Source organism: Aspergillus oryzae, chromosome 1, assembly GCF_000184455.2.
Source record: "Aspergillus oryzae RIB40 DNA, chromosome 1".
NCBI classification, from domain to species: Eukaryota; Fungi; Ascomycota; class Eurotiomycetes; order Eurotiales; family Aspergillaceae; genus Aspergillus; species Aspergillus oryzae.
Window position 1 is genome coordinate 3,320,696 of NC_036435.1, and position 12,831 is coordinate 3,333,526.

Consider the following 12,831-nt stretch of genomic DNA (forward strand, 5'->3'; position numbering starts at 1 on the left):
AGCGATTCACGAAAGATTGAAAAGCTCCCACATGAGACCATCAAAATCCGGCACACCCGTCAATCCAAACGTCTCCTCAAATGCAGAGTCCCCAAACAGTTGTAGTGAGTCCGATTGTTCAAGTGTAGCGTCCGGAAACCCTGTGTTGAAATCACCAAAGCCGGCAGGATTTGTATCCAAGTCTATAAGCTCCTGTTGCTGGTTTGTTGCGTTTTGTCCCAAAGGCAACTGGGAAGAGAGATTAGGGCTTTGTTTGATATTATTCGTAGTCCGTATTCTTGAACGAAGCCGTGGGGTAGCCGTTGACTCCCCTGAAGCTCGAGTTTTCAAGAGTCGCCTCATAGTCACACCTGAGATATCATCGATGCAGTCCCTAGCCCTCTGGGCTTCAAGCCAATATTCGCCGATACTGCTCAGAATATTGAGAGCAGTAGTTATATTTTTGGACAGCTCATCTATTTGTAAGTTTGTCGAGATATCAGGAAACTTCCAAATGCTGTGAAGCACCACAAGTGTGCCCAGAAGAATAGAATGGACAACCAGCCGGCTATACTGCAGGGAGTCATGCTTATACAGCTCTCTGAAGCTTTCCAACAGCTCCATCGCGTGTCTGAAACATAAGATGGAAGAATCTTCGGATGGATCTGGAATGGCTGGACTGGGGCGCAAGACCAGTATCATCATCTCATGATATTTGATTTCGCAGAGCTTGGCGCTCATATTGTTGATATTATCAGTATGTGGTGTCTCGGCCTTCCAGGTCTGCAGACGCTCCAACATCTCCCTTTGCCAAATGAATATGTCTCGAATGGGTGGGTAGGCGTAGGCTGGTGGCTCCCGAGATATACTGTGCATGACATACTTGATCTCGGAATTTAGTCTGGCGGCTTTGAATAAGTGTATGCCAAAAGATATATGAGAAGGTGACTGTTCAGGGGATCTTTCTTGGGCGTCAGGTCTCATCAGCTCAAGGTCTGAGATGTCCATAGGAAGCTAGAGCCGTTAGTTCCATACCCAGAAATTATCTAAATATACGCGAAATACACACACGCAGATCACACGCTTCGTCCCGGATACCCACCGGTCGCCCCATCATTGTCCCTATCGTTCGGTCAAACGTATACACCACCCAGAAAACCCGGGTTCTCATTTCCTGCTCCAACAGGGAGATCTTCAGAGATGGTGTGTTTCGTATATCCCGCTGTAGGCCTAAATCGATAAGAGAAGCTAGGCATTGGTAGTTGAGGTTCCATATATTGATTCCACAGGATGGGTTGTGGAATCCATACACCATGAGCAATAACAATGACTGCAACCCACCCAAGGTTCCATCAGGAGACATATTACTAAAATGCTGCATTGCTGTAGCATAATAGCCCTCAGCAGGCAGGCGAACTTTGGATCTCCGTGAAAGATCGGTGGCAGCAATAGCCATGACCATATACACCTGAAAGGCTACTATTGGGCTGACATCCTCCGACGAGTACATTTGATCTATATAGCTCATATGTGATGGCTGATGCAAAAAGGGATAAATGATGTGGATGGTTTCGAAGTACTTAGCTGACAATTCGGCAGCAGTTTCCCGTCGCGGGGGCAAAGAAGCGGGCGTATGAAGAATCTCTGCTGCGAGAGTGGTCGACTCTCCTGAAAGTGAGCCCGCAGAATCATTGGCAGCGTTTCGTCGCTTCTGATGCCGACCAGCACTAGAGAATACGAGATTGGCAAAGAAATATCCGCTTGAAGGCCCAATATAGCGGGGTTCGCCTCCGGGGGAGAGCGAGACAAGTCCTATCTCATGGGCTTGCCGAGATTCCATCCGAGAAATAGAGCGTAATGGATGATGTGGCCCACTTTGGTATTGCTGTCTGCTTTGCCCCGAGCCTTGTTCCTCGCTTGCGGCAAGCTCTCTCTGAGGACTAAGGATAGACGTTTCCTCAATCAGGACTGGCTCTTCCTCTTGGGCAAGGTTGTCTGTGGGCTGGTCGCCCAAGTCAACATTTGGACAACATTCTTTTACTAGTGTTTCCAGCCATTGTATTCGTTTCTCCATGCTCGCGATATACCTATCCAAGATCAGAATTTCTAATTATCTAGGGGCAGGCTATGCACTAACGAGCGCTGAACAAGCTGCTTGCCATCATTGATACAGGGTGTGCTGGCCTTCTGGCATGCCCCACAGCGAGGACTTTGTCCATCGCACTGTATAAACCAGCGTCAGCTGCAGAAGCTCGCAAGTTATAGAGCAGAAACATACGCGGATCTTCCGTCGTTGACAGCGGCGGCATGCGGCGCGATTCCGATTTCTCCTTGGCGAATCCATAGTAGCGACAATATTAATATATAAATAGTGAGTGTACTTTAATCAGCATAAAATGCTGAAATTTCAATGATAAAGAGTGATTGTGCAACGTACTGCAGCCAATGATCGGAGGGAGGTTGAAAGAGAAAAGATCGAGCCTTCGCAGTCATGAAAATGGAGACGGAGCTCTTCCGCTGGGACGAAGCGGATCTCTTCCGAACGTCCCGGTTAGCCCTAAAACACTGGCTCTACATGAAGACCTCCTGTGATTCCAATGTAGATAATTAGGAAAATGTACTGAATAGACTACCTCAAATCTCAACACACACTATCCTTCCGTGTTTTTCTCCTTTTTTGAGTACTTGGGCTCAGAGATGAGTCTAATGGGAATTTTCACAATTCCCCAAGAGTCCATTCAATTATATGAAAAATGACTTACAAGTAAGTTGAATAGTGTCCAAAATAGGTTTTACCTGTGTCAACCATGCCAATTTCCTCCATGAAATGTGCAACCCCGGTAGCAATTTTTAGATCATTCTCACCATGTACATGCAAGTAGATCTTGGTCAACGGCGATGGATCTTCGCTTCGCATCTCGTAATTCCACATCAACGGGGTTGTCTTGGGGGTATCACTTCGATCATCATGTTCCACTTTGATCTGAAGCTCTCTATCCGAAATCTGAATATGGTCATGGAGCTGCAAGAGATACTGCAGGCCCTTTTCCACATATGGGCCCTGCAGCCGAGAGCCAAGGGACCAGGCATGTTCAAGTTTCGCCCGCGTCATACTAGCTGAGCACATATAGGAGCTTGAGGCGAGAATTTGATGGCTCTATGCAGTCCCACGAGAAGAAATTGTACGGGTTATACGAGTTAGTCTCCTGCAAGTAACAGTCCACCATTGAAAACACCTCAGAGCAGTCTACTTGTCTCTGTAGGTCTTTGACCGTGTTGGCCAATAATTCCCGCGAAGACTGCCCAGATATTTTGCATTTCAACCCCGGAAAGACATAGGCTTTTACCGATATCGCGCTGTCTCCGACAAAAGTCGATACCGAATAGTGTTTGCGTTCTCAAATATGTGTCATTGATATTGTTCTCTTGCAGTATGGCTTTTTCGGTCGCATCAAGATGTATGTCCTGGGAGACTGTATCCCACAATCGCGAATCGAATCCTTTGAGTTCCAGTTCTGACAAGGTAGAGAGAAACTTCTTTGCTATATCTCGATCGTAGGCAACGGGCTCGGTACCTCGCGCTCCGCTGAGGGGCTCAAAAGCTATGCGAACAGTTGGTTGCTTTCCATGCTGCTGGTAGTTGACGCTGAACTCCACAGGAAGTCCACTCTGGGTAAGAGAACTTCGAAATACTTGTGGATAGGGCCCCAAGCAAGCGATGATGACACGGACGTAGAACTCAAGGTACTGGTGTTGCCGCTCGATGCTATAAACCGACGATGTCATAAGCTTCAGTAGGATTGGGCCAGTTTTGTAACACCATTGCTTCCAATTCTCATTCGAAAATTCGAGTTCTTCAGTTAAAGCCTCGAAATTCGTGGGACTTAAGGGGCAAGGAATGTGCATCGTGGTCGGAGAGCCCGGTTTTGGGGGAAGATTCAAGACCTCAGCTGGAATTCCTCTGGGGTCGGTAGAGCTGAGTTTAATATGCAACGGTGCAGATAATGGAGATCGTCTTGGAGTCCGTTCAAAAGTTAGTTAAGTAGCTAATGAGCAAGCAAACAAGATTATAACCTAGACTGCCTCGTAATGCTGCAGCTTGATGTAACCTGGAGCATGCCGCATCCTAATGAACAACGGTTCGGCGAACAGCATTTTGACTGTTACCCTAATAATAACGTCACAATCCAGAGATATAAATGGAGCATGAGCTAAGATTCTTACAGAGAGATTTTTGGTTCATATTCAAGGTGCTATTGAATTGGATAATGTATCTCTATAACCCTAACCAAGACCAAGGTTGCTTGGTTCGCATATATTGTTAATTTTCGGTATGACAAATGAGGAATTGGCTTGAAGTTCGACCACATCTGACACCCATTGGGGCACAGACAATGTTTTCTTCTACATGAATCCCATGATCATCAAATAAGAAAGTAGGTGGTCAGACGGATTTCGGGGATAATTTGACGCCGATGAACGAATCAGTCGACACCGAATGCGGGGAGCTTGGTTCTAGTATATAACTCTGTGATACCCTGTGTGAGGATATTCCGGCGAGCATATTTTAGCTGCATCGGATGGGCAAGAGGGACGTAAAGTACACAGTTCTTTATATATATACTAGGGGTTTACTTCCACATTGCATGCTTCGTAGTATCTGATTGGCCACTTCCAAAGCAATCACGTGGCCCCGGAAATATCAATCGTATCTTAACTTGAGTCTTTCATTCCGAGCCCTCATCACAAACCCATAAACATATATTACCTCATGGCTTCGGATTGGAGTCGTGAGTCCTATCTATGGACCGTTTCATAACCAGGAAGAGGCCACGGCCTAGCTCACCAGTCCCGCGGGCGGCATCAGAATCGCCACTCCCGGATGAGGACTCAACAGATGTAAAGCTAGCACTGCTCGTGTCACTTTTTCCAGAGATTACACAGGAAACGCTTCTAGATGTCCTTGTTTCATGTAGCGGGTCAGTGGAAGCCGCCGCATCTACGATCGCAACACAAGCCCCTCCCTCCAAGAAGCGGGTGATACCGGGTACACCATCTGTACAGACGTCTTTAACGTCACTTGTCCTCCACGCCGACGAGGGGAAAGAGTCACTCATCAAACGAAAACCACTGACTAGGAAGGGTAAAACCCTACATCTATACTCCCCGAAGGATGTCGCGGCCCACACGCCATGTACAATCATCCACAATTTCCTTCCAGCGGAGCAGGCGAATGCACTCCTCCTAGAACTTCTGGAGGAGTCTAAATATTTCTCTAGATATAAGTTCCAGCTGTTCGATCGAACAGTTGAAAGCCCTCACTCATCTAGCGTATACGTCTCTACGCCGGAGGAGTACCGTCAGCACACATCAGAATACACATACGGCGGGACCTATCGGTCAAATGTGCGTCAGATCACACCGCATATGCGAGCTGTTTCCGCCAAAGTGCAGCACACTGTGAACGATGAAGTACGTCACCGGATCAAAACCTTCTACCCTGGCGGGGAAAAGCTCAGATACCAGTCTCCGAAAGAATGGATGCCAAATGCCGCATTCGTTAATTGCTATGATGGCCCCGCTGAGAGCGTGGGGTACCACTCGGATGAACTGACTTACCTTGGCCCACGAGCCATCATTGGTAGCCTGAGCTTAGGCGTGGAACGAGAATTCCGCGTCCGGCGGATCGTACCCAGCAATGAAGACGAAGAGGCCTCTCAAAGTGAGAAAGACACGCCTACGCCACAACCTGAGCGGAAGCAGTCACGAGTGGTATCTGACGTCCGCGCTGATGCCCAAGGTCAAATCTCCATTCATCTCCCCCATAACTCTCTGCTGGTTATGCATGCCGAAATGCAAGAAGAGTGGAAACATGCCATCGCACCTGCCCAGACGGTTTCACCACACCCTCTGTCTGGAAACCGCCGCATCAATGTCACTTATCGCTGGTATCGCGACTCCCTCCATCCACGGAACACTCCTCGTTGTCGGTGTGGTATGCATGCCATTCTGCGCTGTGCTCAGCGCAAGCGGGAAACTAGAGGTAGGTATATGTGGATGTGTTACGGAGGCTTTGCCCCTGGCAAAAAGAGCTGTGGTTTCTTCCAGTGGGCTGAGTTCGATGACGACGGGGAACCAGTCTGGAATAAGAAGCAGTCTGAAGATGAAGCGCCTATCTTGAGAAATTTTGTAAATGAATAATGTCTCGTTAGGATGGTGATCAAGATAATCAGTTTATATTATGATCTTCGCGTTTGTCAGCGTGATGCTCCAGTTCTATCACTTATTGCATGGCGAATCTCTGCCATTGCAAGACTAAGAAAAGATATAGTGCTATTCAAGCCTATATCACACCTCGTGAACAAAAGTTAAAGGATCACAAAATTCTTCCTTGATTATAAACCATTAATTATAGAATCAGGGTACGAATGAAGCATAGGTATTTTACCCAGCCTGCAACTGACGAAGTAACCACCATCTCTCAGCTAAGCTTGACTCGGCCAGTAGCAATGAATCCTCCAACAACAGTCTGCAACACCCACCGGTTGGCATTTGGTAGCAGTCGAGTATTCATCTAATCAACGGTTCAGAGTGCGAGTCGACGGATCGTATGCAAGAGCTTCACGGATAGGGATAACGGCGTGGTTCAGGTACATCGTAATGGCTGACAATATCAATTACCCTTTCGGAGTGCTCGTCTTGATTTTCTTGAGCTGCCTCCGTCGCCAAAAATGTGGAACCAAAGCCGTCCTTCTAAACCATCTCCTTCTCCTGGTCTGATTCCTGTTTTGCATAGGGCGCCGGTGGAGAAATTGTAATATCGGGAACGTCAGAACTGCCGCGAGCAGAGGCTCTCTCCTTATGCCTATCCTGGGGGTTCATGCAAAAGAGATAGTGAGTGTGAAGCCGACCACTGCAGGCCCCCGAAAGAGCCAGAGCCATTATGAAGATGATGCCGATAAGAAATATCGGAATAGTAACTAATCCGATGACGACGAAGGTGTCGTAATTCTTAGCCATGCTTGTATGTCTATTTACTCTGATGGATGCGGCGGGTATTCGGTATGCAAAGAGTTATGAGGATGTCTTCTGTACGAATGGATAGAATGAAGAGAAGCCTTCCACCCGATTGCAGGAAATCGTAGATATACATAGAACATCCTTTTGGGAAGGAGCGTACCAAGGAGTGCTAAACGGGGATGGGGAAACAGGAGGGTCAGAGTTCGTACAGATATTATTTCTTCCTGTATACATGAATAATGAATTGGGTATAAATCGCAGAGATTGAACTAATGGCGTGCTTCTTCCACCTGTGGGTTTATCATCTCTTTGATTGATGTTAACGTGGCGTCGTCTAATCGAGAGAAGCGAATCTGCAAGCTTCGGTCAGCGATGGCCACAATGAGCTGCCTGGTAATATGGAACACTGATGGGAGACTCTTACCATATCCTCAGTTCCACTTCGTGTCGCATTGCCAAACAATGTTGCTTCCGAATGACTCGCCTCGACCTCATCTTGGACACGCTTGGCCCAAATCCCATCCCAGTGCCAATCACCAGGAAGCCGCGCCTGCGGGATTTCCTTTTTAGAGCTACTTGTGAAGGCCGAGTTACTGCTATCTTTTCTGTGAGCCTTCCACGCATGCCAAGCGCTTGGATTCCCAGCAGCTTCGAGCGGCAACGAGTCGAGCACTGTTTCGTCATCGAATGTAGAGCGAATATAATTCAATAGAGCAGTAACTGGGACAGACTCCCTTATCTCCACGGGTTTCTCTGCTGTTATTGAGGTAGCACTCTCCTCTCGATCATTATCCGCTTGATTCTTCGACGGAGATGTAGGCCTAGAGGCGTCGTTTGGGCTCTGAGGCGAGTCATTGCCAGCTCTATCACCACCGGTACTGAAGCCATTAATACTCACGGCTCTCGAAGAGTCCGCTGAGTTGATCACACTTCGTTTACCTCGGCCAAACCAGTGGGGAAATCCATGTCGTAAGCTAAATCCGCCGGGCGGTAATCGCTCCTCGTCCGAAGCACTGACGGGATCTTCACTCGAAGCGTTTGTGCTGAAGGTGTATGTGGTAAGGGGAACGATCAACGGATGGAATACATCGGTGGAGAAGGTCACCAAAGGTGGGAGATCGGGATATGAAGGCGGAAATCGGATCTGGAAACGAAGGATAGCAGAAGCATACGGGCCTGAACAACGCCAAAGTAAATTGATTAGCTCTAGAAGGGACCAAAGTGGTTTTGCTTATCCCAATCAAAGGGATAGTATCGTACCAGTACGAACAAATAGAACACCCGTCCAGAGAGTAGGATCATTCGGAGCAGGGCTCACATAGAGTCCTGGAGGGGCTGCATGGTTTAAACTCGCACTACAGTTGAAATATGTTAATTTGGCTTCATTTTGAAACGGTACAGATAAGATTAAAAAGACTTACAATTCCAAGAGAAGTTGGTGTTTACGCAGAGCGGGGATATTAGGCAATCTGGAAGTGGACATATTGCTGGATGAGACTCGGTGATGCTGCTGCTAAGTTACCGCTCAGGAACACGCGACGGCTTCTCTATTTTCTGGCAGAATTATTTGAACACTCCGCGGGATGGCCCATTGAATCCTGAATCTTTGGCACAGTCAGCGTCTCCGAGTTATCATACCATACAAAGCGATTATTTTTCACTTAAAAAAATTATATTGTCCTTCCTGCAATGTACTTATGATGCTACATACTTTACAGGTCTGGAGAAACCTTTTTGGTGGTGTTTATCGCATTACAGTATACAAGTAAAAGAACCCCTTTTCCTCGGTCGGAGATTTTTGAGGTTTGACTTCATTGAACCGCCTTCCTATTTAAACAGGGCGGTCAAGTCCCCCAACACCCTACAAAACAGAGTTATGTCCGCTATCTCCGAACATCTACTATCAATACCATTTCTCAAGTCCTTTCTCCATTGACTTCTCTGGAAATTCTACCTTGATGAATTATTACCATGAGTTCCTATCAAGTCAGTTCTCCACTGCCTTACGTATGTCTGCCTCATTGACTTTACTACTATCCTCCCGATCGTCCAAACTTCCATCTTCATCAGAGTCTCCAACGTCAAACCAAGGATGCTTGTATACATGCCTTTCATTTGCTGGATACCAGTTGATCTTAACCATCCAAATATTCCTCGTGTTGGATTTGCTGATAAGCCATCTGACAAGCAATCAATAGAACGCTGACTCGAAGTACTCTTGATCACCGATTCAATCTGCGTAACGTTGTCATCTGGCTGATGGGCGTCAACTCCACGAGCTTCCAAATATTTTCCGTCTGCGAGTTCCCAGTACCATGCCCGGTACTCTAAACAATGGCAATTACACTAGGCATGTTTCTGGATCTCAAGCTCGGAATCATTAAGCAAAGTTTCCCCGAAAGGCTTCCATGGCCACACAGGAAGTCTAGCATAGGAACCACAGCCGATGATATGAAGTAGTCGACATTCGTCCTCGCGTCTGATCACTTTGCCATCACTTACCCCTGAGCTCAGTGTAATGAATGACTCTATCATGCCTGTCCATGCCGCTGCGTGAAGCTCGACAGCTACACATCCAGCTTTTATAGGCTTAAAAGCCTTAACATTATCCACAAGCATAGCTCCGAGCCACAGTGGCGCTAACTTCGGTAGGCGTCTTGCAAGGATCTTGAGGAGCTTAACTATGTTTCCTTCCTATATCACTGGATCTATAACAGCGAATGCAGCACTTATCCAGGCCGCCACCAAGTTACACTCGATGTCTGAGTTGAAGAATGTGCCGTGAAGCAGGGATCGGATGCCCCACACATCACAGCTTAACACCATGTAGCGAGGAATAAGGTTGTAGTGCTCATTAATGTGAATTGGTGGAGAGTATGGCAACTAAAGTGAGTATTTCGAAGTAGCACTCATTTTCGGAACAGGGAGTGATATTGACTTGCTCCAAACAAAAGGGATGCAAAGTGCTGCGGACAAGGCCGCCGAGCATTGACCATATAAACGTTTGTAGCAGCAGAAACGGGCTAAATACCCCAGAGCCCTATCTGACGAAGGCGGTTGGCTTTCGACGTTTGGAGGCAGTTTAGTTCTTAACACTGTGGTGCCTGATATCGCCACAGCCCAAGGCGAGACATACGTCCTGCCATTATAGACTGTCGCTATACCCCATCCTTCATATGCTGATAAGATTGCATTCCACCAATGGACTTCATCATCACTAGCATCATCTCCAATGTCTACTTGAACAGTGGTATGTGACAGTGGGGGCTCACATCGGGAAGTCTCTTTCTTGAAGATAATCATACAACGGTGCTCTAGAGATCTGCTCAACAATTCAAACCATCGAGCACTCAGTATATAAGCCCAAGCAAGAAATAATACTGCGATGTAGTTGCCCTCGTCGTACCCCTCAAGACGTTGAACGCCAGGCCATTCTGCGAATGGGGCAGAGTCCAAGAGCTCCACATTCATCGCATTTTGAGTCGCAAGCAAAAGCGTGCGGTGCATTTCTTTCGGCCCCAACTGGCAAGCCCCATTGGAAGTCTTCCAAGTCGAATGACCATTGACGTAAAGAGTACCTGAGCTCTCGGTACACTTGAACGGGGCTGGCTCGTTTCGGGGATCAACCCATGTCCGAGGAATGATGGCGTTTGGCCGAGTATGCGTTTGAGATCAATTGCATTCAAATGGGAGAGAAGTAGGGCGTTCGAGGTCGACATAACTCGACCATAATGCATAACTTTCACGTAGCACGCGATCAAACCTCTCCTTTGTAGGCTGAATAGCATCATCGTTATCGTTAACCATAGTGAACGGGGGATAATGTGCCGAACGAGTTGTGGCTTGTCAAATAGTCCAGCATTCACAAAGACACCGTCAATTAGTCGAAATGGGCTTGAAACTCCCCTCTCCTCGCGACATCAATTGTCGCTCGCTTATTGAAAGGTAGAACTGTTCTATAGATAAAGAAAAGGACGTGGCAAATAAAAAAACGGACTGTGGTTATTAACTCTAACGCAAGGAGTCTATTCAAATAGGCAACAATCAGGCAAACGCACCTGCCCTTATGGCATCCCGGCCTCTATCCCACCGATAGCCTTGGATACGCATTCTATTGAACATCTCAACACAACTTATACAGCAATTTAGGGCCAACCTTAATTACTTGGCATGGGTTGCATTTGTGTCCCTCCTACCACACCGGGATTTGGCCGAATGAACCCTAAGATAGTCATGCCCTCGCCAATCCCCTCGTAAATTCCACCTGCAATACCCTCAACCCACCATGCAGCCAGGCTTGACACTGCAACACCCACCTTCCCATCATGGATACTGAGGACCGTTGTTCCCAAACTCATGCTCCTTTTACCCAAGCTATCGGCAGCATCCAGGCTCGCCGACACGACACGCTCGGTAACCCGATGGGACCGTTCAAATTGGTAAAGTCGGTGCAGCACAATCTTGAGGTACGGCATCAGGAACTGAAGCAAAAGAAAGAAATGCACAATACTGGAGGCCAGCAGCCGGTGGAGATAAGATCGCTCTGCCGGGTGTCTTGTGTGCACAGGTTGGTTGACGAAGCCAGCTGTGGAAGGTACAGCGAGAGAGTTGGAAATTGGGCCAGGGAGGCTTTTCCTGATTCTTGCAGTTTCTTCATAAGTCAAGTCTGTAGGTAGGGCCTGAAGAAGATAGCATAGCGCATCCATGTACAATGACCGTATCAGGTGGCTGTCACAATCGCGTCGCTGGGCTTCTACTCCTGCATGTTGGAGGAATTGAAACGCTAAATTAGAAGAGTCAGAGGCGGTCTTATACTTTTCTACATCTACAGCACATGTCAGTATGTTGGTATGGATGCATACCTGGGACGACATGATTCCAGCGCAGTCCAGACTCCTCTTCATACTTGGACATTCCGAACCCCATAGACTCTACACCTTTTTTCTCTTCGAAAGTTGTGATATAACTAGTTTCCGATGACTTCCCGGAAACCGAAGAACCACACGAGTCCTGCCCGTTACTACTACTGCCCGCAGTAGCAGGGCGTTGCAGGTCCCCGGAGGCCAAACCGGATTTCTGTCCGTACAATGTCAACTCCGGCTCCGATAAAGATGGAGAGAAGCTATGATCCTTGGGCTTGTGGCCTGCTCTTGCTGTGTTTATATTTGAGTCCGACTGCGCCGCGCGATGAAGCGAGGGATACAGACGGGGAATGTGTCGTCGGATCGCAGCTGGGAGAAAATCGGGAAGCCCTTGAGAGAGAATCATTGTGTCTCCCAGAGTTGACTGTTCGTCCATTGTCTCTATTTTCTCCATGGTGGTCTTTGTGATAAATGAAGGGCATCAGATGAGGGGCAATTTAAGGTCGGGTCTCGGGTGACAGAAACGAAGCTTGGAACTGACGCAGCAGTGTCATAATATCGGGATTGATGATCGCCAGAGAATCACAGTTCAGATGAGTCCGTCGTGGAGAGATCTTGTGAGTACTTTCCAGCCATAATGAGAGTGAAGTTATGGTTCAAATGACGCCTAGTTGTTCAAACATCCGATCCATGCAGGGAAAAACCGTTGAGGCGCGAAAAACCTCCGAGTTTCACATGTCAAAGTGGCGATCCAACGACTTTTGACCCACAGTTGAAGTCTTTCCGATAAGACACTAAAGATAGAAGTCACTGACATCCATAAACCCTAGACGACAGGCAAAGCAAACAGTACTTACTACCTACTGTGTACAGATCAGTTCTTTGACAGCCAACAAACCATTCATCACATAACTTGACTTATCAAAACTAACCTAATATTTCTCTAGTAATCTATGTGTCATTCCCAAGC

General features: G+C 47.4%; 5 protein-coding genes across 5 annotated transcripts; 1 reads left to right on the forward strand and 4 right to left on the reverse strand.

Moving 5' to 3' along the window:
• Positions 1-6: 6 nt before the first annotated feature.
• On the reverse strand, positions 7-2,323 carry AO090005001169 (Zn(II)2Cys6 transcription factor; the record flags this gene model as incomplete). The annotated part of the gene is made up of 4 exons (XM_023232925.1): positions 7-927; positions 1,049-2,066; positions 2,117-2,202; positions 2,258-2,323. 4 exons carry the CDS (start codon positions 2,321-2,323, stop codon positions 7-9), a joined length of 2,091 nt encoding a protein of 696 aa, XP_023089252.1.
• A 213-nt stretch (positions 2,324-2,536) lies between these two features.
• On the reverse strand, positions 2,537-3,091 carry AO090005001168 (uncharacterized protein; the record flags this gene model as incomplete). The annotated part of the gene is made up of 3 exons (XM_023232934.1): positions 2,537-2,565; positions 2,632-2,682; positions 2,776-3,091. 3 exons carry the CDS (start codon positions 3,089-3,091, stop codon positions 2,537-2,539), a joined length of 396 nt encoding a protein of 131 aa, XP_023089251.1.
• A 1,691-nt stretch (positions 3,092-4,782) lies between these two features.
• AO090005001166 (putative CUE domain protein) lies at positions 4,783-7,569 on the forward strand (the record flags this gene model as incomplete). The annotated part of the gene is made up of 2 exons (XM_023232940.1): positions 4,783-6,168; positions 7,348-7,569. 2 exons carry the CDS (start codon positions 4,783-4,785, stop codon positions 7,567-7,569), a joined length of 1,608 nt encoding a protein of 535 aa, XP_023089250.1.
• A 2,512-nt stretch (positions 7,570-10,081) lies between these two features.
• On the reverse strand, positions 10,082-10,506 carry AO090005001165 (uncharacterized protein; the record flags this gene model as incomplete). The annotated part of the gene is made up of 2 exons (XM_023232946.1): positions 10,082-10,103; positions 10,136-10,506. 2 exons carry the CDS (start codon positions 10,504-10,506, stop codon positions 10,082-10,084), a joined length of 393 nt encoding a protein of 130 aa, XP_023089249.1.
• A 373-nt stretch (positions 10,507-10,879) lies between these two features.
• Positions 10,880-11,903, reverse strand: AO090005001164 (uncharacterized protein; the record flags this gene model as incomplete). The annotated part of the gene is made up of 3 exons (XM_023232953.1): positions 10,880-10,955; positions 11,058-11,080; positions 11,196-11,903. The coding sequence occupies 3 exons, from the start codon at positions 11,901-11,903 to the stop codon at positions 10,880-10,882; spliced, it is 807 nt and encodes a 268-aa protein (XP_023089248.1).
• Between the last annotated feature and the right edge of the window lie 928 nt (positions 11,904-12,831).